The sequence below is a fragment of the Protomyctophum bolini genome (assembly GCF_963924005.1).
Source record: "Protomyctophum bolini genome assembly, chromosome: 9".
Lineage (NCBI taxonomy): Eukaryota > Metazoa > Chordata > Actinopteri > Myctophiformes > Myctophidae > Protomyctophum > Protomyctophum bolini.
In genome coordinates this window covers 25,645,730-25,668,455 of record NC_137870.1, presented here as the reverse complement: position 1 = coordinate 25,668,455, position 22,726 = coordinate 25,645,730, and the positions used below count along the sequence as shown (strand labels likewise).

Here is a 22,726-nt window from a genome sequence, read left to right as displayed (position 1 = left end):
TAGCACATCTACAAGCTCAGTGTGTCATATGACACGTGAGCTAGTAGTTCTGATAGTTTCACTTTCTAGTAGATAGTTTCAGTTTCTTGTTTTCCTGGAAGGGATTGTGACATAAAAAAAATGTTTTTGTAATTTTTCTTAATTTGTTTTGGTTTTCTGAGCTCAATTGCACCCAAGAAAACAGAACTTTTAACATTTACAGTCCCATTGAAGATCCAATCACCATATAAAATGATTATGCATATGCCATGTAAGCTATACAGTTTATAGATCATGCTGAGCTAAACAGTATTTGTATTTCAAATAACAAGAAGAAAGTGTCCACGTGGATCCCCACACAGTGACAGCACTGTTTACACACAGACAGACCATGTAAATCCACGGTAACAGGACATCTTTGCGTTGCGTAAACTGCTTTCTCCGTCTCCAACTGTGTTTACTCCTCCTCATTCATCCGCCACATTGTTTGCTTAATTTCCTTTATTTGATGCGATTGCATTCACACCAATCGCAATGAAATCGAAGTCAATTGCGATTGGAAGCAAAGTGAAACCCCCGTTTTTTGGTGAAGTAGCATGCGGTAGTTTAATGTGCAGCAGGATTCGAATGAGCCTTCACACCTGCCAAACTAAGCACACTTGACACTTTCCCGACAATACACAGCAAGATTCGTTTTAATCGCAGTAAAGCATACTGTCTGTATAAAACTATTATGGAAGTAGACCACAAAATAATTTATAAATGAGTAAATATTTATTATTTATATAAAAACAAATGGCAGGAACTGCTGTATTTCACTTCAATCACACCTCAAACCTGTTCAATTCGACATATAAGACATCAGAATGACGATCAGATTTCACTCTACAATCGAGTGCAATATACAGCTACCGACACATTGTCACATCAAATAGCAGGACATATAAAAAATATAATATATAATGTGAATGCATATGCATTATGCATCACAGTGCCTGCTTGTAATTGCTTGAACAAACTAGATCCAAAACCAAAAAGATGAACATCTGGAATAACCCTCCAGCTCTTCAATGGCAAAGGTGACATGTTCTGTGTTCGTAAATATTGTTAAAGTAAATGTTAAGACCTTTGGTTGACACCATTACGGCGGAACCGCCGATAACACTGGACGACCTGGTAGCCATTTTACAGGCAACTGTCCTAAGACAAGGCTGCCTGTATTAACCCGAGCAGCAATTCAGGGTCCACAGAAATTAGAGCAACAATGTGATAAAAGAAAGATAGTGAAATGACGGGCACATGTGTGTTCTTGCTCCATTCAAATAACTGTCGTCTAATTGTCCCAAATGAGGACCTTCTCCTGAAAGTGCAGTTTAATTTGTCTGTCCCGTCATTGCACCTCACACACTGCATAGTAGCCCTTAGAATGCCTGTAACCTTCACACCAATAAGCGATACGCCTGATTTTTACATAGTCGTACAACGGTGTCCCATGCCGAAAATAACCAATCTAGCTCACAAGTTTGTAGATTGTCTATTTTCATGGTGGGATAACCTTTTAAGATGGAATAAAAATTATGCGTGAGAAGCTAAGAAGAGTCCAACGTTCAGCTGTGGATGGCGGTTGTGCTTGAAAACAGGAGGTTCAGTGATCAAACCTCCTCAGTCTCCTCCTCCGGATCTCCTCTGCATCCTCCTCTGGCAGGTGGAAACCGTATGAAGGAGGAGGTGCAGCTCCCTGTTGACTGGAACCTCCTGAAAATACACCAGTTTGGCGATGATGCCAAGGATTATTCATACAGTATATTCTTCTTGTTTTAAATGTTTATTTCTTTCTTTTATTTTTTTAACTTCAGCTTTAAAGGTAGAGTAAGTGATTTCACTCAAAAAACCTTAGGTTTCGTTTTTGGCTGTGGGACCTAAGCCTTCGTCCAATCAGGATAGAGAGTCAAAAATGAAACCTAAGGTTTTTTGACCCCCAGGGGTTAACTGGGGACAGGGAGGAACTCCTTATATGGTCAGCACACTCTATAGTAGAGAGGATTATCACAACAAAACAAAAAAACAAGTGATATTTGAATTAAGTGAAATCACTTACTTAATCACTTACCCAAAAATGAACATTCTGTCACACAATAAAGAGTTTTCCCGCAAAAACAAGACAATAAAATGACTTAATCAAAACAATTACACTGTGAGACGTGTGAGTGCAAATATTCACCATAGCGCTAGGGAGAAAAATAAATACATGAAAGAATACATGAAGAAGTTAAGGGTAAAGAGGTGGATTGGCGGGCATTGCAACCACACTTGCAATTTCCCAGAATTGCACCTTTCTAGTTATTATTATCATGATTATGACTATCACCTGTGTGATTCAGGCTGTTTCTGAGGGCAGCATCATACTGCTCCTCTTCCGTCATTCCTGCTGTGTAACGTGTGTACGTTGGTGTTGAACTCTGGCTCGCACCGTAGCCTGCAGCATGGACACATGCAGAGAAAAGTTAACACACATAAGCTGCACAGCAAGTGACCTCAGCAAGGTGAGTGCATTGGTAGCTCTTAGACCCTTAAATATTGCTGACTTATTTTCCATAGATTTGTCAGAAGAAAGGTCAAAGCGTGCAAAAAACACTGCCTGCGAGTATTTAACATCGGATTGGTTTCATACCATTTACATTTACTGCCATTACAGTATACGACAAAACCAGAATCCGAACTAAGGAAAGGAAAACAAATTGAAGAAAAAGAGGGGAAAAAACCGTATGTACCGTATGCTCTGGTTACATCTTTGATTCTTCTGAAATCCAAAGATCTTATTGCTAGTCATGATTTGTCATTTGGTCCAGAATTCCTTTACTGCAATGTCTATGTATTGTAATGGCCACTTTATAAAATTATGGATTTATTAAAATGTGTTACCTGAGGAGTAGTGGTGTGCATTTGTTCTGGAATAATATCCATTCGATGTCACAAGTCCTGTTCGGGGAAGAATTTCGTTGCATAATTAGAATTTGTGTTTTTCAACAAAAACTTATTTTTGTAAATAGACAAATATGTTGTTGTAGTTGAATCCATTAACTTGAATCTGTATGAAGTGCAGTAGTGCACAAGTAAAAATGGAGGTGATTTACACCTAAGATTGATTAACATCTGGATTTATCTTTATATTTGGAATTTCGTATGCGTGAACACATGCCTCAGTGTCCTGGACATGGGTTCATACTTCATAATCATTTGTTGTCGCATGATTATTTCACAAACACACACACTCTCACACACACACACACACACACACACACACACACACACACACACACACACACACACACACACACACACACCTGCACATTTCTTCATGATGGTCTGTAGGGGGCCAGTGGTATACAGCAGACCAACCAGGATGCCAGCGAGATGACCAATCAGAGACGTTCTGAAGAAGAAGTACAATGTAGCCTGGTTTCAGCCCATAGACCCCACCCACTCAATGTACTAGCCTGGTTTCAGCCCATAGACCCCGCCCACTCAATGTACTAGCCTGGTTTCAGCCCATAGACCCCGCCCACTCAATGTACTAGCCTGGTTTCCAGCCCATAGACCCCGCCCACTCAACTGACTCAATATACTAGCCTGGTTTCCAGCCCATAGACCCCGCCCACTCACTGAGCGCACTGATTCTGGCTCAGAGTCTGACAATCAGGCTAACAATGTACTGCTATCAACACAGTGCTTCTTCTGAGACACGCAGCAGTTGTGTTAATAGCTATGTTTAAAATCTTAACACATTACCCACACCCCCAGATGATTATTTTTCAAGTGTTGGAGTTTGGAAGCGCTTTATGTGCAAATTTGAACAGGTGGTACACTACACAGTGATATCCAACAAGCTCTTCCAAACTCTGATCTGCAAGTAATTTCTTGACAGGAAGTACAGTAGTTTTTATTTAACCTTTATTTAACCAGGAAAAACACATTGAGACTGTGTCTCTTTTACAAGTTTCATAACATATCTATGGTGGAATTTTTATGAAACAAACACTAGAAATAGAAATAGAAAGAGGATAATCCACGCTTTTCATACAGCTGCAATGTTGGTGAGTTTGACGTTGTTTAATATAATCAGATAGAACTTTTCTATTTGGATGAATGGGCTGTCAATGTAAAATTGCACCTAGTTAGCACCTTTCTGGCAAGTTGGGCGTGGTCTGCAATCTGCATTTGGTCATTTGCTATCGGTGGAGACTCACCCAGGCGCTGTCAAGTGAATCAGCACAAGCTCCACCCAGCTAGCGTAGCGATTGGCCACAGGGACGCCCATCACATAGGTCACGCTCCCGGGGTGGTAGTGGTTGTTGACGACCTTGAGAGCAAACAGGACACCTGGAAACACAGAAACAGTATTTATTACAAACAATCTGCATTAACAGCATTACCATTCAACGTCTAGCTGTCACACATCCATCTGTTAACCACTCCAAGTCTTCAACCCTATATAGGGTTGAGCAGAGTCCCTAAGGCATCTAACCAAGTACTGTACTGAAGTACAATTTTGTAGTATTTGTACTTTCAATTACCAATACCTTTACTTCTACTACTACATCTCAGAGGCAAATATTGTACTTTATTGTTCCATTACAATCGTCCGGTGGCGATGAGTCTAGTTTATAACGTTTTTACAACAACAATATAAAAGGTTTTGGAGGACATACAAGGTTTCCACCCAACTTCGCTGTTACGTAGTTTTGCTACCTGAGAAGCCCACGGCACACTGCATGCTAAACGACTGGTCCTGGGTGAGCTCCGTCAGGCCCGCCTCCAGCACCAGATAGACCAATCCCGTGAGCAGGGAGAAGACGGACAGCAGGTAGGCGAACCAGGCTCCGCCTAGCCGTTGCTCCAGCTTGGTGCCCTTCCACAGGAAGGACGCCATGTTGAAGTAGAGATGCCAGTCGTCTATGTGATGCAGCGGGGAGAGGAGGAGCCGCCGCCAGTCGCCCCTCCAGTATGCCTGGTGGACACTCACACAAGCCTGGGGGGGACAATAGATCTATTGCTGCTATGTTCTGGGAAAAAATACCAATATGTATGAATCAGTGTTGATTTCGACAAGGATAACTATGGCAAAGCATGTTCGTCGACTAGCTATTTTCACAGATGAAAACGAAATGAAAAACAAAACGTAAGCTATGGTGACTAAAACTAGGACTGAAATATATTGACAACTCAAATTGAATTACATTTTATTTAAAGACTAAAACTAAAATCTAAATTTGCTGTCAAAATCAACACTGGCATGAACATCTTTCAATACCGGAGACGATTCTGACGATTATGCAAAAACAATCCTGAAATAAAACTCAAAATAATATAATATTATGTAATAAATGTGACGGGCCAACAACTAATATGCATCACCTGCATCAGCGGAGCGGCGGGGAACAGGAAGAGGTAGACGTTGAGGCCCAGGACGGCCAGCGTTACGGGGGGGATGTTGTCCAAGCCCATCTGGAACACCTGGGCTGCCAGGAGCATCAGTCCCATCTGAGATCCCCTCTGTCGGCCCCTCATCATGTTGACGACAACCTGGCTGATTGATTGATTGAAAATGTTATTAACTTCTATGTGGAGTTTGCATGTTCTCCAACTTCTCCCCCGTGGTACCCTCACAAGAAACATGGAGTAATCCTTGAGAATTTAATGTTTGTGTAGGACAAAAATTAAATTGAAAATGAATGGAGGGTGTAACTGTCCCAGAACGAGAGACAGTGGTTTCAGGTATAAACTTAAATTATATAAAATATGGTTTTGGTTGTGCAACATTTATGATCATACTTGGATAAAAAGGTTGATTTCATTATGAATAAAAATATTTAAAAATGGCAATAAATATGTCAAAACTCAAAAGGTTATATTACAAGGTAAAAATGCACCCTTTGGAAGGGAGTCACATGATCAGAGTGTCACGTCACTCACATGACGTCACCTGTCAGTAAGGGTCAGAGGTTGAACTGAGTTCCTGGAGAAAAGTTGTATGTTTTGGGAACCTCAGAGAGAGAGACGATATTAATCAATCTGCACATGGTTCAAAGGCGCACACGGTACATATTCTTTGTGATTTCATTTTGATGTGTTGTGGATTGTTTAATGTTGCAGTAATGTAGAACTATGGACTTTGTTTTATCATTTGAATGCACATGTGTGGACTCTCTCTAACTACTGTTTACAATGTGTAAGGACTCAAAAACTAACAATGTCATTGTTTTCTTATTATAGTTTTCACGGTGTCTTGGTGACTGGAGGAGTTGAAAGTCGCATGACAAATAAAACCAATATCAGACATCTGTATGATGCGTGGACATGAACCTGTACAGCTACAGAGGGTATGTACATCTGTCTACCATAATTATTTCTTATCTACTTCCAGAAGCCATTTACATTATTCTTATGCAACTTCCTTGGACCTTGCCAGAGAATCTGACCTCGTAGTGTTTTCATTTATTTTGATATAACGAAGGCGAAGGGGATATATAAAAGAATTAGAATTAGTGCGTTTTTTTTCCTTCATTTCAAACAGAGGTCCAGGACCTTTGCCTGTCCATCATTTTTAAAGCATTTCTAGCCTCTGCATGGAGCTCTTCAACATGCTCATTCCACCCTGGCCATATTAAACACTTTTGCCCTGTGTTTAAAGAATTACTGAATCATCAGATACATCTCTTATAGTTAGACAATAAACATACATTAGCTCTGGCCTTACTGCTGTGCTCTTGCTGCCGTTGCATACAACTTACAACAATACGAACCAACAACCGTTACAAGCAAATCAACATAATTACACTTACTTTGTCGGGTTAGTTTTCCTCGATGCTTCCCTATGGAGGCTTCACTTTGTGCTGCTAGCTGTGACGTATGCTAAACATTGAGGCATGGATAATGCATTGTGTGAATGGCTCTCTGCGAACGAAACGATCACAACAGTTGTAGGTATCTTTCTCAGTTCCACGTATGTCGTCAGAAAAGACGAGTTTGAGCTTTTACTATTTCTGGACATTTCATCATGAAGTGAACAAAGTTGTTGTGAATGTGATAATGTGTGTGTACCAGAGTGGAGGGAACAAGTCACGTGGAAAGCCTGGTGGGCGAGGTTAGTCACGTGGTAATAACAAAGTGACGTTGCTTGCGCATGCGCAATATGATCCGATCATCAAATCATAATATTATTGTAACGATCTCATGAACCGAATATAATTATACACATATTATGTCACGTCATTGCATTTTTCCTTTTATAGTAACTTTTTAACAGCAAAACATACAACTTACAACAATACGAACCAACAACCGTTATATTTTATTTTTATTATGTTTTATTTTGAGTTAGTGTTAGTAAACAATTGTAAGTATTGCCTTTGTTTGTGTTGGTCAAGGCAAAAGCTAATGGGGATACTAATAAACAATAAACAAGTGGATAAGTAAGTCCCAGCATGGACATTCATCACACAGACATCAGACGTGACATAATTATGTACAAGCAGCCCTCCTTTCAGTGGCATCACGCCATCTGCTGGGCCATTTGTGCCATATCTATGATTTGTCATGTACAACTTCCTGGTCTCAACACTGCGCATGTTTCTTTCCTTCCAGGGAGCAACATAACTCCCCGTCCTCTTTAAATAGTCCTTGTTCATACCTAAGGTTCATACCTAGCTCTGATCCATAGCTCTAAAAATAATGCAGGGCAGCAGGGGTGCCCACACTTTTGACTTGAGAGCTACTTTCAAAATGACCAGCTCAACAAGATCTACCCAAATTCCCAATGAAAACATTATAATACCATTGCTGAAAATGGCTTTGGAATAGCGGCGCTGGCATTACATTTAAGTTAAGACAAATGCACTTGGAAGACGCTTTAGAGTAAATGCGTCTATGATTCTGCATAGAAGCATTAGAGCTGTACAGAGCTAATTCATATCCCCCCTACTTACTTGGTAAGTAGCTAGCTACTACCAGGTAGGTAGCTAGTGGCTACCTACGTATAAGTACAATTTTGAGGTACTTTATTGGAGTTTTTTTTATTTATGAATTAGTTTGAACATTTTTAGACATTTGAAAAAACATTCTAGATTCCACTGAGTGCTTTCTACTTTTTTTATATGTTTTGTACTTTTACTCAAGTAAATGTTTATAATTCCAGACAGACAGTGCATTTATTTCTACAATGCAGTATTACTCCAGGAAACATTTTGAGTACTTTTCCCACCACTGCACAAAATAGCCTATACCTATAGGATCAAATTTGCAGAGATACGAAAGTAAAAGTCAGACTCGATAAAAAATAGCCTACATCTATGATAGTCTTTCTTGACCCAATAACCTTAGGCTACCACAAAGGCCACTGCTATTATTTATCATATAATACATTTTTGGTCTCAGCGAAGGTTTCATGATTAATTCATGATGATCATGAAACCTTCGCTGAGACCAAAAACAGTTATAGTAGGCTATGTTAAAATGACCAGAAGGTGTCGCCACACACCACCCTTCACACGGACTCCCTCAGTGAGGCGCTGTCATTGAGCTGTAGCTGTGAATGAGTTTATGGTTCCACTCACAATGCGAATGCAACACTGTTATTATATACTCACACAATAGACAGACTGAACTGTTATTGAGCTCCACATTTTACTGTTGAGTAAATCACTTCATTTCAAAGTGAAGTGATACTTCAACTGAGTTATGTTTAACATCATGATCTGATGAATTGAAAATGGAGGACCCTGATGTAAACATGTCTAGTGCTTTTCGGTCTCGACTTCTGAACTTTTTAAAGTTACACAACACCTCTGTATTTCATTCAAAAATAGACTACACGTGAGCTCGGTATGCCATTTTCCCATTTACAAACGTGGTTGTGTGATTGCTCAATACGATGTTTACAAGGTGAAAGAATGAAAACATGGACCCCCACCGTCACACACCACCGCCCCCTACTACTACACAAGTGAAATACTGGGTGTTAAAGCTGCACTCCGTAAGTTTCATGCCCTGGATTTGAAACCAATTAAACCAAACGAACCCTTAGGTCTGTAAACTCTCTGGAGATCCGTGAAATTAGAATGATTATAAAACACAACTTTTTTTATTTACTTATTTATTGTAAATCATAATAATAATAAAAGGGTAATAATAATAATAATAATGGCAGACAGACTGCTGGCGCTTTGGCATGGGGGGTCAGATCAACACAATGGAATAAATGCTGTAGGCCTGTATGGAGCGTGTCTTGAGTGTACAGGGTTTGATGAGGTCAGATCAACATATGGAATGTCAGAACAGATCTGTACTTTCATTGATACAAACTGTTAATAACATTTTCAATCAATCAATCAATCAAACAAACAAACGCTTAAATGGGAACCCTAGAGTAGTGTCGAATAGTGTTCTTGAGCAAGACGCCCCCCTAATTTCTTAGCCTGGCGGGGCCATGGGCCAGACTCATCATTGACGCGCGTCAGTGAATCCTATATACGAGTCTGGCCCCGCCAGGCTACCAATTTCTCCTCCCGATGTGCACTGTGCAGATTGGTGCCTTAATGGATTCCTCCGCTATCGGCGTGTGTGAATTGTGTATGGGTCAAGGAAATGCAAATGCAATACACATTGGAAAGGCACTAGCTATGTAAATGTACCACGTATCATAAAAAGGCATAATAACCACTGGTGCTTGTATACAAATTGGATCATAAAATAACGTTTTAATTATTTTAAAATAAAAGTTACGGATTGCAGTTTTATCAGTGACAGTGACAGCGTGCTGACTGAGTGTAGATGGGTTGTCATTGGAGGTTGTGAGGCGCCAGTCAAACGTGTGGGTGGTAGCCTATCAGCTGACAGTGATAGTTCCAGTAAAACTCTCCAACACGCCAGAGGATAATAGTCAACAGGCAGCAGCACAGTGGAGAGAGCGGACGGAATGTTACTACGATCAGCGAAAAACAAAGTGGATCAACTTAACTAGTCAACTTTTTTTATTGTTATTTTTATAATCGAAGTGCCATTTTTAACAAAAAACACAATATTTAAGATTTATTTGGACTGAGGTTATTACTAAACACAGCTAAAGCGCCTTGGAATGTGACTTTCAATGTAGCCCTCGAGGGAGTTTTTCTTTTTATTGAGAGATTATAATTTTTTTGTTCATAAATATTCATCGGGCGTTTATTATTCTTCATAACTATTTTTGTATATGAAAGTTTAACGCTCCCTCAAAGCTCCGCTATTCCCTCAGCCATGGCGGAAGGGGCAGGCCACCAACACCAACAACCGCACAATTTAGTGGAGTTCGACCCGGATTTCGAGCCCCTGTCGCGGCCCCGGTCGTGCACTTGGCCTCTGCCGCGGCCGGAGTTCATCAACCCGGCAGGAGGACCGGGAGCCGCGGGCGACTCCAACACGTCGTCGCCAGTGCCCTCCGTCAAACAAGAGCCCGGCGTCAGCGACAACAACTTCATCAGCAACCTCAGCCTGCTGGAGGAGACGGAGGACTTCTCCTCCGATCACAAACCGGTCATCCTACATCAGTGCAATGACTTCCAGTGTCAGGAGAACTGTGTTCATCAACAACAACAGCAGCAGCAGCACCAGGGCGGCCCACCTCAACAACTCCCACATCAGCAGCAGCAACAACAGGTGTCTCTCCTGTCGTCCTCCGTAGGACCGTCAGCATCATCATCAGCAGCAGCAGCAGCATCATCGTCGTCGGCCGCCGCCGCCGCCGCCGCGGCTGCTGCCGCGCAGAGGAAGAGCAGCTCCAGTCGCCGCAACGCGTGGGGGAATATGTCGTACGCCGACCTCATCACCAAAGCCATCGAAAGTTCCCCGGAGAACCGGCTCACCTTGTCGCAGATCTACGACTGGATGGTGAAGAGTGTGCCTTATTTCAAAGACAAAGGGGACAGCAACAGCTCTGCGGGATGGAAGGTAAGGCACTGCATGGCGCTCTCTCTCCAGCTCAAAACGCAACTATTACCTGAGATGCACTGTGTGTGTGTGTGTGTGTGTGTGTGTGTGTGTGTGCGCGCGCGCGCACGTGTGTGTGTGTTGTACTGTTGTGTGATGCATATATACACTGTTATGTGTATTAGGCTGCTATATGTATCATAATATATTGACACGACAGTTATCCATTCATTTTAACTAATAACTTTCCATAACTCTGAGAGTGTACAAATGGACCTATAAAGGGTCCATTTAGTTCCATTTGTAGGTAGGCTAGTAGGCCTACGCTCTTAGTTACAGACCCATAAGTGTCCTTTTAGAACCGGCGGTACATGTCTGTAACTCTCAGAGTTACAGACATGTAAGGGTCCTTTTATAACCCGCTCCAAGGAACCCTGAGAGGTCTGGAGTCTGGACCCCACTTTGAGAACCACTGAGAGTCATTTAATATATAGGCCTACTAAATAAAAAGGAGAACACTTCACTCCATTTTGACCAGTGGTTGTCATGAGGGGTGGACGCAGGAGGATCGAGAACTAATAAGTGACTGGTTGCACTGGTTGCTTGGTTGTATGGGAGAGCTGCATTCGAGGTCATGTGAAACAGCCTCTCTCTCTCTCTCTCTCTCTCTCTCTCTCTCTCTCTCTCTCCCTCTCCTCATTGTCATCATCCCTCCAGTTTATGGTAATTCAGTAAACCGGGCAATTGCTACCATGACCTTAGACAGTCATCTGACTCTTCCCGAGTTATGTGTTTGATATGTAAGTCTGCTGACTCAACAGAGATTCTTTTCTCTCTCTCTCTCTCTCTCTCTCTCTCTCTCTCTCTCTCTCTCTCTCTCTCTCTCTCTCTCTCTCTCTCTCTCTCTCTCGCTGCATTCTTCTCCCCAAAGTGTCGTTCTGCAGAGCTGTGATTTTGGACTGGTAGGGTAATAATAATAATAATCCCCACCTCTAAAATATTTCCCAATTATATACCAACCCCGACTGTTTTTCCACAGCAAATTGTAGTTGCATGCATTACGAAACCATTTGGATACCAGAGAGGTTTTATGTCACGGATAGAGACATTACACAAGACTCAAGAGTCTGGGCTTAAAATAACTGACGTTGTGTGGTATTGGTGTGCGGTGTTGGGGTGTGAACCCTTGGAGAAAGACTTGAACCTCACTGTGTTTAAACATGATGCTTCACTTATGCCTGGCTGACTAAAAAGACTAAAATGCCAGCCCTCTTGCCATGGCAAACCCTTTTTGAGAGTTTTGTCACTTAGGAAGGGCTCCTCTCCCCTGTCTTTCTTAAAAGCGTGGTTCTCAAAGTGGGGTCTGGTGACCCCCAGGGGTCATTGGGGGGATCCCCTGCAAAAGGTGTGAATATGGCATAATAATCAATTTAATATACCACATTGGATATTTGAATCACACGCATCAATCACATGATAAGGGTATGCATAATAAGCCAATTAGCTCCAGCCTACACTTTTTTGGTCATAAGTTAACAATGTATTATTTATAACAAATTATACATTTTTGTTATACACTTGGAGTGTACTGTCACATGAACTGATGACCAAAATAAAAGTGAATGAAAGTGAACAACACAAATGTTGTATGGTGGTCCCTGCCTGGCACAAAATATTTGTCTGCGGCCAAATACAAAATGACATTCAGCAGTCCTTGCCATGAACACGTTTGAGGAACACTGCTTGAAAGGAGACAGCCTGGGAACTTGTAAGTCCGCGCCGCCATTGTATTTATCGTGTATTGCCGTGACAGTGGGAACGCTCAGACGGTGTTGACAAGGGACAGGCAGGAGACAATTCTTGGTGGAAGGCCAGCAGCAGGGTGACAACCTTTACAGCACTTTCCCTCTGAGCATCTTAGTTTTAGAGGTTGTCTGAGTTGCCTTTCGAAGAAAATGCCAACGTTTTTGTTTTTGGAGGTGCTTCGTGAAGAAGAGGCAGACGAGACTAGATCAATGCTCTGAGTCATCTGCTATAACAATGCACTGACTTGCGACTTGCCTTAAAAACCCCAGCGTGTGTGTGTGTGTGTGTGTGTGTGTAATATTATGAGTTTACAATTCTAGTGTAACTGATACAGGGTAATTGGCTGAAACGGAGAAGGATGTTGCTTGACAGTGTGATGTGAATAACGTAGCGGCAACCACATAGATTTCTAGTGATTCTGTCTTCAGATCTTGTGACTTACTAGCAGCAGAGTGTGTGTGTGTGTGTGTGTGTGTGTGTGTGTGTGTGTGTGTGCGCGCGCGTTATATCTAATTCTGAACTAAAACACTCATCTGAGTTAGTGAAGGACATGTCAACAACATCATAATCATAAACATTTTGTTATCGCTTTTCGTGAAAGGCAGTCTTTACATCAAGGTCAAAAATGGAGGTAAAGTGAAAAACAGTGCAATATTTGAATCGAACAGCCCCACAACCCGTCTGATCTGCATAGCTGTCTCACTGAATTCTTCAGAACGTCAATTCAAGTCCTTTGAAAATGAAAGACCTTTTGTTCCAAACAGACAGTACCTAGTACCTACCAACCTCTTTGATGATCGTGGGAGTAAAAAATAATGTTTACAGGGCAACTTTGGTTGCAGTGTAATGTGATGTGATGGTTAATAAACTTAGTTCTCTCACATAAATTTAACAGTGAACTTAACTAGCAACGCCTCCTTTGGTAGATGATTTATTTTCTAACACGCAAAAACAATATTTCAGGTCAGGTCAAGTGGAAATGCATTTGTGCAGCACATTTTGCTCTCAGGGAAAGTCAATGTCCTTGACAGGAAATAATTTGTTACACAAAGGAATAAATGGAGCAAAGCATATTGAAACGGTGCTGAGAGGCAAAGGGGTGAGGGTGATACAGAACTGGATAAGATTTGGTTAACCCCGGTTGAATAGAAACCCTGGTGCAGGTTAGATCAGTGGTTTTTCATGTCAAAGACCTTGTGCCAGAGGACCCCCCCCCCCCCATACAATATTTGCGTTGTTAGAATGTTTCAATTAAATTGATCAGTTGTTATAGTTAGATTTACTATTGTACCCTTAGAGCTCAGCTGGAGGTGATCAGTGGTGTGTATGCTGTGTCTTCCTTATCTTCTCCTTGGAGGCGTGTCAAGCAGTCAATATAAGGCCATTTGCCATTGAATGAGTTATGATGTAATGCTCTACACCTGTGGTTCTCAAAGTGGGGTCTGGGGACCCATTGGGTCCTTGAGGGGGCTCCAGGGGGTCCCCAGCAAGTTTTTTAAAGTTTAAAACATTTTTACATTAATTAAACGTTTTGGCTATTTTGAAAAATAATAATAATCTTCTTGTATGGGAGCCTCTCATCTCTGACACAAGATCTTTTCAAATGAGGTTCTGCGGCAAAATAAATCAAATCAATTTGACACGAGACTTGTTAGAAAGCCGTTGTGATAGTACAGTGTAGACAAATTGCATTGCAGAGAATAAGGGACTGCATCATGGTGGTCTAGGTTGCTGGACCAGAGTCTACATCATTTCATGGGTCGTGAGTAATATTGCCCATGTTGTGACTTCCATTAAAAATAAATAAATACATAAAAAGATTTTAAAAAGAAAAGAAAGGTGCTTTATGAATAAATGTATTACTATTATTCCAGGGAATGTCCTGGATGCATATCCCACCCACCATAGGCACAGATAACCCAGTGCATGTTCTTATGTTGCATGTCATTCCCCTTACTCCCTACATTGTCATTCTTCACTAACCTCGACAGTAAAGCTTAAAGGGATACTTTGAACCTAATTCCCATTGTTCTGATGTAAGGAGATAATATACATACAGTATAGTGTGGGGGAAATTAGCCCATGTTTTCAGCATGTGTATTTCTCTAGGAAATGTTGACGTCAAACATGTCAATTTGCATGCGGCGTCACAGTTGAACTCTGCTTACCGGTGTGATTGTTCCTTATTCTTCTGTTATTTTGTGTGTGGGTGCATGTGTGTGTGTGTGTGTGTGTGTGTGTGTGTGTGTGTGTGCGTGCATGCATGCATGCATTGGGTGGTGGGGTGCGGCTCAACACAGTTCCACAGAGCACTAACACATTTTCCTGTACTACTCCAGTACGTCACCTTGGAGTAAATATTTGCTTCAAGCTCGTGGAGTTCTTGGGGTGTGCTTTGATGTTCGGCGATCAATTCTCTCTCTCTCTCTCTCTCTCTCTCTCTCTCTCTCTCTCTCTCTGTGTCTCTCTCTCTGTGGTGTTCCCTCTTCTGTGTTTCCCTGGCCTCACATTCTTGCCGCCCGCCCACGGCGGTAAACACGCCCACGCGTCACGAAAACAAACAGCGCCGGAGCAGTCGAACACAGAGCGGTCCGAGCCTCTCGTCCAGCATCAAGTGACACGCGGGTCATTACCACGCAAAGGCACCCATTGACTCCCAACCCCGCTCCCCTTTACAGTAAACACTGTAGGTATCGAGAGAGAGAGAGAGAGAGAGAGAGGACAGGAACACCCGGCCCGACCATAAGCCTGGTTTATACTTGTATACTTGCGTGCCAGTGTTGAATGCCAAAAAATGCCGATCTACAAGCTCACAATGCGTCTTGTAGTCTGGATTGTGAGCTTGTGGATTGGCTATTTTCGGCGTGCGACACTGGCGCGTGTCTTATATATTAAGTATATATTAAGCCTCAGTTATTCTTTGCTGAGCTTTTGTTTGTGTTTTGACTTTTACACGATTACTTCTGATTCTACATGTGTAGCGAAATATTAGTAATGATACTATCATTATTCATATAACACATTTAAAGGACTGATAAACATACTGCAGATTAGAGTTCTCAACGGGCCTGAAAATGAAGGTTTGTCCCGAACCGGCCCTAAACAGAGAGAGAGTAACAGAGTAAAACTGAAACCCCAGTCAGCACCATCTTAAATACACAAACAGAACAGAATTATTATTTATTATTTTCATGGAGCCCGAGGCCCGGCCCAGCCCTACTAATCAGCATACATTTTAGGCGGACAGAATTTGAGAACTCTACTGCAGATCTCTCACAGAGAACATTATTTTGTCACCAGTTGCAAGGTAGCATAAAGCGTGTCCACTGTGTGCTACGACATACAGTTTAGGCTGATTGCTACCTCTTAAAAGCCTTAATTGCCTACAGAGCTGCGTTAGTATAATTGCTGCACCTGTCGGTGAGCCACCCTCCATGGCATTACGCTCGTGCCAAACCGTACCACACAACCAGCCACTCCCCGCCAGGCACACGCAGGTAAAGATGACTCAGCGTCAGGGAGGGCCCGGCAATAGATACAATAGAAAATAGAACAGCTCTGCTCCCTCTGGCGTCAAGGTGAATCACTGCAGTGTCTGTCAAGCTCCCTGCCCCCCCCCCCCTTACAAATAAGTATGCTAGTAGGACTAGGACAAAGTGGTGTCCCGTTGCACTATATGTAAGTGATGCATGTCCGCGCACCAGTCCTGCGTTAATCATTTATCACTGGACTCGTTGTTACTGTACCGTGTGCCGTGGGGCAGAATGCCTCATATGAATCGTCCTACTTTTATCGAGTAATTCAGACACTCACGCACACACGTGCAATCGCGTGAGAACACACACACACACACACACACACACACACACACACACACACACACACACACACAGCCTCTTATGTCTTATCAGTCACAAATTATTAGAGCTGAAGTTGCTGCTGCATCAACTTGACCAGCTTCTACAGAAGCTCTCTGCTTCACTCTGTTTTTGTTTGTGTGCGTGCATGCGTGCGTGTGTACGTGCGTGCGTGCGTGCGTTAGTAGGGCAGGGTGCTCATGAACTGAACAGCAGCCCTGCTGTGTTGCTTTGGTAGAAAGCCCTCCCCTCGGGGGGGGGGGTCTAAATGTGGCCCTGCACCAGGACACGAGGGGCAGCTGTGTTTCTCAGGAGGAAAAAAGTGAGGGTGGGCGGAGAAACTCCTCCTCCTCCTTCTCCCTCCTTCTCGTTTCCTGTCCGAGGAGCCAGTTCATTTCACTGTTTCTGCTTCTCTCACACTTTGTTTTGTGTTTTCATCCTGTGTGCGTGCATGCGCGTGTTTGTGTGTGTGTGTGCTGTGCGTGCATGTGCGTGTGAGACGCCGTGCGTGTGCATGCTCAGATTGTGCACATCATCCTGTGTGTGTGTGTGTGTGCGTGTGGGCGTTTCTGTATGGAGTTTACAATTTAAACCTCAGTCGGACCCCGATGTGTAAACTGCTTGTGGTGGAAGGTGGAAGGGAACAGAAAAACAGGCAGAGAGACAGAAAGTGAGAGAGAGAGAGAGGGAGTGAGAGAGAGAGAGAGAGAGAGCAGCGATCAACAACAGCAGTGGCAGCGGCACACGGCCAGAGCGCTCTGGAGTTCAGACTGGGTGACACTTATTAAGAGTTGCATAACGAGACGTTTTACTGGAACCGGGCGGCCGGAGGCCAAAGTCTGGTGCCACTGGTTAGTCAGCGGAACTGAGAGGCGCTGTATGCTAGCGAGACATGGGCCCACGTACGCGCGCACGTGTGCGTAACCTGGGCCTCGTAATTAAAGCCCTGCCACTGGCAGCTTTACAGACGCGATGGCATACAGACAGTTAGTTGGGCAGACAGACAGGCAGGCCAGCCGACGGTACATTCCAGCACACGGTGCCTTGATCTGTTTCTGTTCTTTTATTGCTAACCATGATAGTTTTCCTCTCCCTTCCCCCTCTCTACTCTGGTTGATTTTAATCCGGTACTATCTCCTTACAACCGCCTTTCTTCTTTCTTTCATTCTTTCTATGTTCTTCTTCCCTTTTCAGACTCCGTAGTGCTTTTTTTATGTGCTGATTCATCGTCACTGGCACGCCAGTGCAGCAGTCTTTAATTTGTGTGTGTGTGTGTGTGTGTGTGTGTGTGTGTGTGTGTGTGTGTGTGTGTGTGTGTGTGTGTGTGTGTGTGTGTGTGTGTGTGTGTGTGTGTGTGTGTGTGTGTGTGTGTGTGTGTGTGTGTGTGTGTGTGTGTGTGTGTGTGTGTGTGTGTGTGTGTGTGTGTGTGTGTGTGTGTGTGTGTGTGTGTGTGCTCTACTGGCCACTTTAGGTGTTGCAGCACGGACACGTACATACTGTACACATACATGTACGTACGTACGTACGCATACATAGTATACATTCACACATAGCTCTGCATAGGAGTGGCGCTAGCAACACTCAAAGAGAGATAGAGAGAGAAAGAAATCATCAGCTGTGTGTAGAGGTCTTTCCTCCAGCAGCTTCGGCCCGTAACCCGTTTGGTAACGGTGCAAAATGGAACGTTGTGCAATGCACGCACGCATTACTTCACTTGGAACGGAGGGAGCAGTGATGTTACGGTTCTAGCCAGTTGAGTTGTGATTGTTTCGCAATCTCTTGTTTTTCCATCTGTCCTGCTGTGGCTCTGTTTGTTTACCTCTCAGCTCTCCGTGTGTGTGTGTGTGTGTGTGTGTGTGTGTGTGTGTGTGTGTGTGTGTGTGTGCGTGCGTGCGTGTGTGACAAACACCTTTCCCTCTGACAATGGTGGAAGAACACTGGCTTCAAAATATACAAGAGTCCAACCAAAGTACCATTACTCATAATGAATGGCCCAGTTCACAGAGATAGTTCAGAGATATGTCAAACCTTTTCTAATATAGCCAATCTACAAGCTCACACATCTGGAAGCTAGAGTAGATGCCACGCTCTGTCTTCATATAAATTGTACAACAAATTATGCCTGTGTCATAAATGTGTTATTTAACTTATCCCAAAAATACATTTTCATCAGTGACCGTTGCCTTTCCTTCAATAAATGTCAGCAGTGTGCGTGCGTATTATTTTATTATGGATGTGCACATGTTTGCCTACGCACCTGCTCTTAAACTTTTACTTTTGGTGTGCGAAAGTTTTTTCTTTTTTTTTACTCAACAGTGTTCATCGCCAAAACTGGCAGAAATATCCATTAGGTGGTCACTGGTCATATAAATTGGGTTAGAAAGACTTGTCCTGCTAATTGAATTCAGTGTGTTTGAATAAATCAAGCACTCAAAATATCAGCACGGTACTTGTGCCCGTCTGCTTTTCTGCTTGGCTGATTGGCTGACTGAGGTCCCAGCATCACTGATTCATGGAACCAGAGGTTCTACACTCTCTCTCTCTCTCTCTCTCTCTCTCTCTCTCTCTCTCTTGTGTGACGCTGTAGTAGTGTGATATAGTTGGGCATTAATTTAAAATCCCGGTTTGTTTAAATATGGAGATTCAAGGTTTCTGCCCGACGGCAACTGAATCAGTTGAGTAGCCCCACCGCCACCAGAAATGGTTATACAAGGTCACATTAAGCATGTATAAGCGACTCTAAAGCAAGCTTATCTTGTTCTCTTCTGTGATAAAAGACCATTGTTTTCTAATCATGGCAGTTATTCTAATGCCGTGTATCTTTCTCTGTCTCCTCTTTACATAAGCATTTGTCCTAAATCTGCCCCGTTGCTCCTGCTGCGGGGGAAGCGTGCCATGATGCAAATAAAGATGATTAACACAAGCGTGATGGGAGGGTATCATAATCGCTCCTGTTTGTGCATCTGTGTATCGTATACGTGTCCGTGACTGTGAACAACACAGCCCAGATTTGCGTGAAGGCCGGCAGGAATGATCAGTAGGCTGGCCCTGACGAGATGATGACCTTTTGGGTCGCTGCCCGGGGTCAAAGGTCACAGTCAAAACTAGAAATGCACTCTGTGGAGCTGCCAACTTTGCACACAAGTTTAAAATATTGTGTGCAATGCAGGGACCCTCCCAGTGATTTGTGTAATTATTTCTAGAATATAATTATTACTAAATAAACGTAATTTTCTGAGGAGCCCCTGGACCCTCCTTAAGGACCCCTGGGTGTTCCCGGACCCCCTTTGAGAACCACTGAGTTAAAGTAGGCTAAAGCATGTGTCAAAAGGGTCAAGTTCAATCCCCACTTGCACTATGCTCCCTGTCCAAGTTGAGTTGTACTGCATCCCTAACTGCTCTAGTTAACCACAGCACCCCCCCCCCCAGATCTATAAACTGGCAGATCTACAAACTCACAATGAGCTTGTAGATCTACTTGCAGAGCTACATTTTCCAAAGAGATTTGGTGTAGATGGAGAAAAAAAAGTACTGTTGTAACTTGTAACTCAACTGGAGGGTTTAAGTGGTTAATGACATTCAAAACTCAGACTCTAGACATTTCTTCCCTGGTTCATTTTGGTGAGGTTGAAGAGACACATTCAGGTCTCGACAAGGTAAACAGTCATTTAGGGTAAGTCAGACGACGTGATGAGTCACAAATGTTTTTGTCTTTCTGAGGGTGGGGCCTGTGAGAAAAAGTCAGACTAAAGACTTCAGTGTTTTAAAAATAAATAAATGAGATCTGTTATTCTGTTTTTGACAAGAGAAGGAAAGTTAAACCCAATGAGAAGATGGTGGAGCCGTGACCTTGAGTAAGTTGAATTTGTAAAAACAAAAGGAAAAAAAGAAGAACATTCTTATGGTGAATGACAGCACCACTTTACTGTTTTTGTTGGGTTTTTTCAGTTGTAGTATTGCCTAGAGAGCAATGTGACAGCCTTGTTTGACCTGGTATTGGCCCTGGCAGGAATGCTGCTTGGCACAGTTCATTTATCAGTCAAATTGTCTGAGCATACAGTAGTGACTGCGGTTGGTATTGCTTAACAGCGCTAAGTTTTCTCGTTCCATTGCATGAGTTAGAGGTGGGATAAATATGTTCTCTTGCACGTTGTTGGCACACCAAGTACCACATATTTTTAATAAAGGCGGATGTGCAAGCTCACTCACAACGTGTCGCATTGCTGTTGTGAGCTTGTAAATCAGCTATTTCCACTATTTTTGGCACAACACCATTGTGTGACGGAAGTATAACTAATGATTAAGTGGTTAATAATTTGATATCTAAATATCTATATACTGTATATACTAGACCGGTGCCCGGCTGTAGCGCACCAAGTTGGTAACGATGGAAGTTGTAAATCCATGCCCCACCCGGCTATGCAGTACCCGTTGTACCTGTGTCAGAGTACCCGTTCCACCCACCTGTCTGTGTCCCTTTTATGCCCATATGGAGATTTCTGTGTCCCTTTATTCCTAGTTCTGTGTCAGGACTCAGGCATGCCCAAATGTGGAGTGTACACACGTACTATACGTACAGACACGCGTACAGAGACATGGTGCATTTGAGAGCGGTGCCCGTTGGGCACTGGCTTACTTGGAACGATGCAAGTTGGAAATAATGAATTGCATTTTTATGGCGCTTTTCTATGCACTACGTGCCTACTCAAAGCGCGTACAATGGTTCATTCATTCATACATTGGGAAATGCATGCCCCATCCAGATATTATGCGTTGGAGCCTCTACAGCGGTGCCTGTTGGGCACTGGCCTACTTGGAACGATGCAAGTTCGAAATGCGTGCCCCACCCAGATATTATGTCTGTGTCCCTTTTCTGCCCATACTGTATATGGAGTTCTTTGTCAAGCATGCCTAAATATGGTGTTTATCCAGAGCCCGGGTCAGATGATGATGTCAGAACAGGCCAGCTCCATATACAGTATGGACCACGGCCTTTTGTGGCGGTTCTGGAGAACCGTGGGCCCGCTGATTCGACGTGACGTGGAACGCGTGTGTCGAATTTGAATTCGTGGGGTGATATATATATATATACTGTATATATATTAGGGCATTAAGCAAGTCGACTAGTCGACCAGTCGACTAATCCTGCTATGGTCCTCTGCAGTTCCATCAGATCATAGAATTAGCTTTAAAGCTAAAGGGTTTAGCGACGTGAAGGTTAGGGTTTACATTTAGAGTCGAGGGCTAGCATTTGGCTTACGTTATCGTACGATTACGGTTTAGGCTAAGTGTTAATGCTTAGAGTGAGGCTAGGGTTAGGTAATGGCAGCTAAGGTTAAAATACTTGGCGGTCATGATGATGACTGTGCCAGTCGACGAGAAGTGCTCGGAAGCAATGCAATGCAAGCACACATACCTGTTTGTGCTTGTGCATGTGTGGATGCTAGACATACACAGGGAAGTGTGTGTGTGTGTGTGTGTGTGTGTGTGTGTGTGTGTGTGTGTGTGCGCATGCATGCGTGTGTGTATAGTACAATTTCTGAAATAGTCATTATGCCATTTTCTGATTTAGATTCAGCTTTAGGTAGCAGATACAACATTGTGGACCCTTAAATCTGCGATTTTTTACATTTTAAAGTTAAAAATGGCAAATCAAGGATGACACGTGTATCATTAACTGCCAGGTGAAAGAAGCGCTCCCCATTGTGCATCTGTCACATTTTGTTAACGTGTATGTGTCTCTGTTACAACCTCCCGGCCGTTGTTTGCGTTCGTTTCTGACGTTTTTTTGTTGTTTGTTCAATCACCGTGTTTGGTTGTGTAGCTCCAGTTAGCTCATAACATTAGCAACTGTCGTGAGGCGCTCTGCGCTGCTGCCAAAGGCCAAATTCCAATACCCAAAATCTCGGCCACTAGCTCACTCACACTCGGTCACTCGGCAGTGTTACGGTGAAATTGGCGACCTGCTGAAATATGTACCATATGGTGGACTTCACACTCCTTACAAGTCTTTGGCTTAAAGGTCGCTATAGGTTGAACTCTACATTCGGACACTGACATTATGTGACTGTCTACACAATTGTCACATATTTCAGCAGGTCAACAATTTCACCATGTGTGGTGTG

At 43.1% G+C, this 22,726-nt stretch overlaps 2 protein-coding genes across 3 annotated transcripts in view; one reads left to right on the top strand and one right to left on the bottom strand.

Moving 5' to 3' along the window:
* Positions 1–737: 737 nt before the first annotated feature.
* On the bottom strand, positions 738–7,070 carry rhbdd1 (rhomboid domain containing 1). Of its 2 annotated transcripts, none has more exons than XM_080771392.1 (8): positions 6,822–7,070; positions 5,395–5,566; positions 4,729–5,008; positions 4,227–4,359; positions 3,324–3,412; positions 2,902–2,958; positions 2,348–2,455; positions 738–1,734 (listed from the first exon to the last, which is right to left on the bottom strand). In XM_080771392.1, the coding sequence occupies exons 2-8, from the start codon at positions 5,548–5,550 to the stop codon at positions 1,625–1,627; spliced, it is 933 nt and encodes a 310-aa protein (XP_080627518.1). In that variant the 5' UTR covers positions 5,551–5,566; positions 6,822–7,070; the 3' UTR covers positions 738–1,624. The 2 variants fall into 2 exon arrangements, with proteins under 2 accessions (XP_080627518.1, XP_080627519.1); XM_080771393.1 differs by having other exon boundaries at positions 5,395–5,562.
* Positions 7,071–9,920: 2,850 nt separating this feature from the next.
* Positions 9,921–22,726, top strand: part of foxo1a (forkhead box O1 a) — a 42,350-nt gene continuing 29,544 nt past the window's right edge. The window contains exon 1 of the mRNA XM_080772345.1: positions 9,921–10,959. Coding sequence (XP_080628471.1) covers positions 10,270–10,959 — 690 coding nt within the window. The 5' untranslated portion in view covers positions 9,921–10,269. The remainder of the gene's footprint in view (positions 10,960–22,726) is intronic.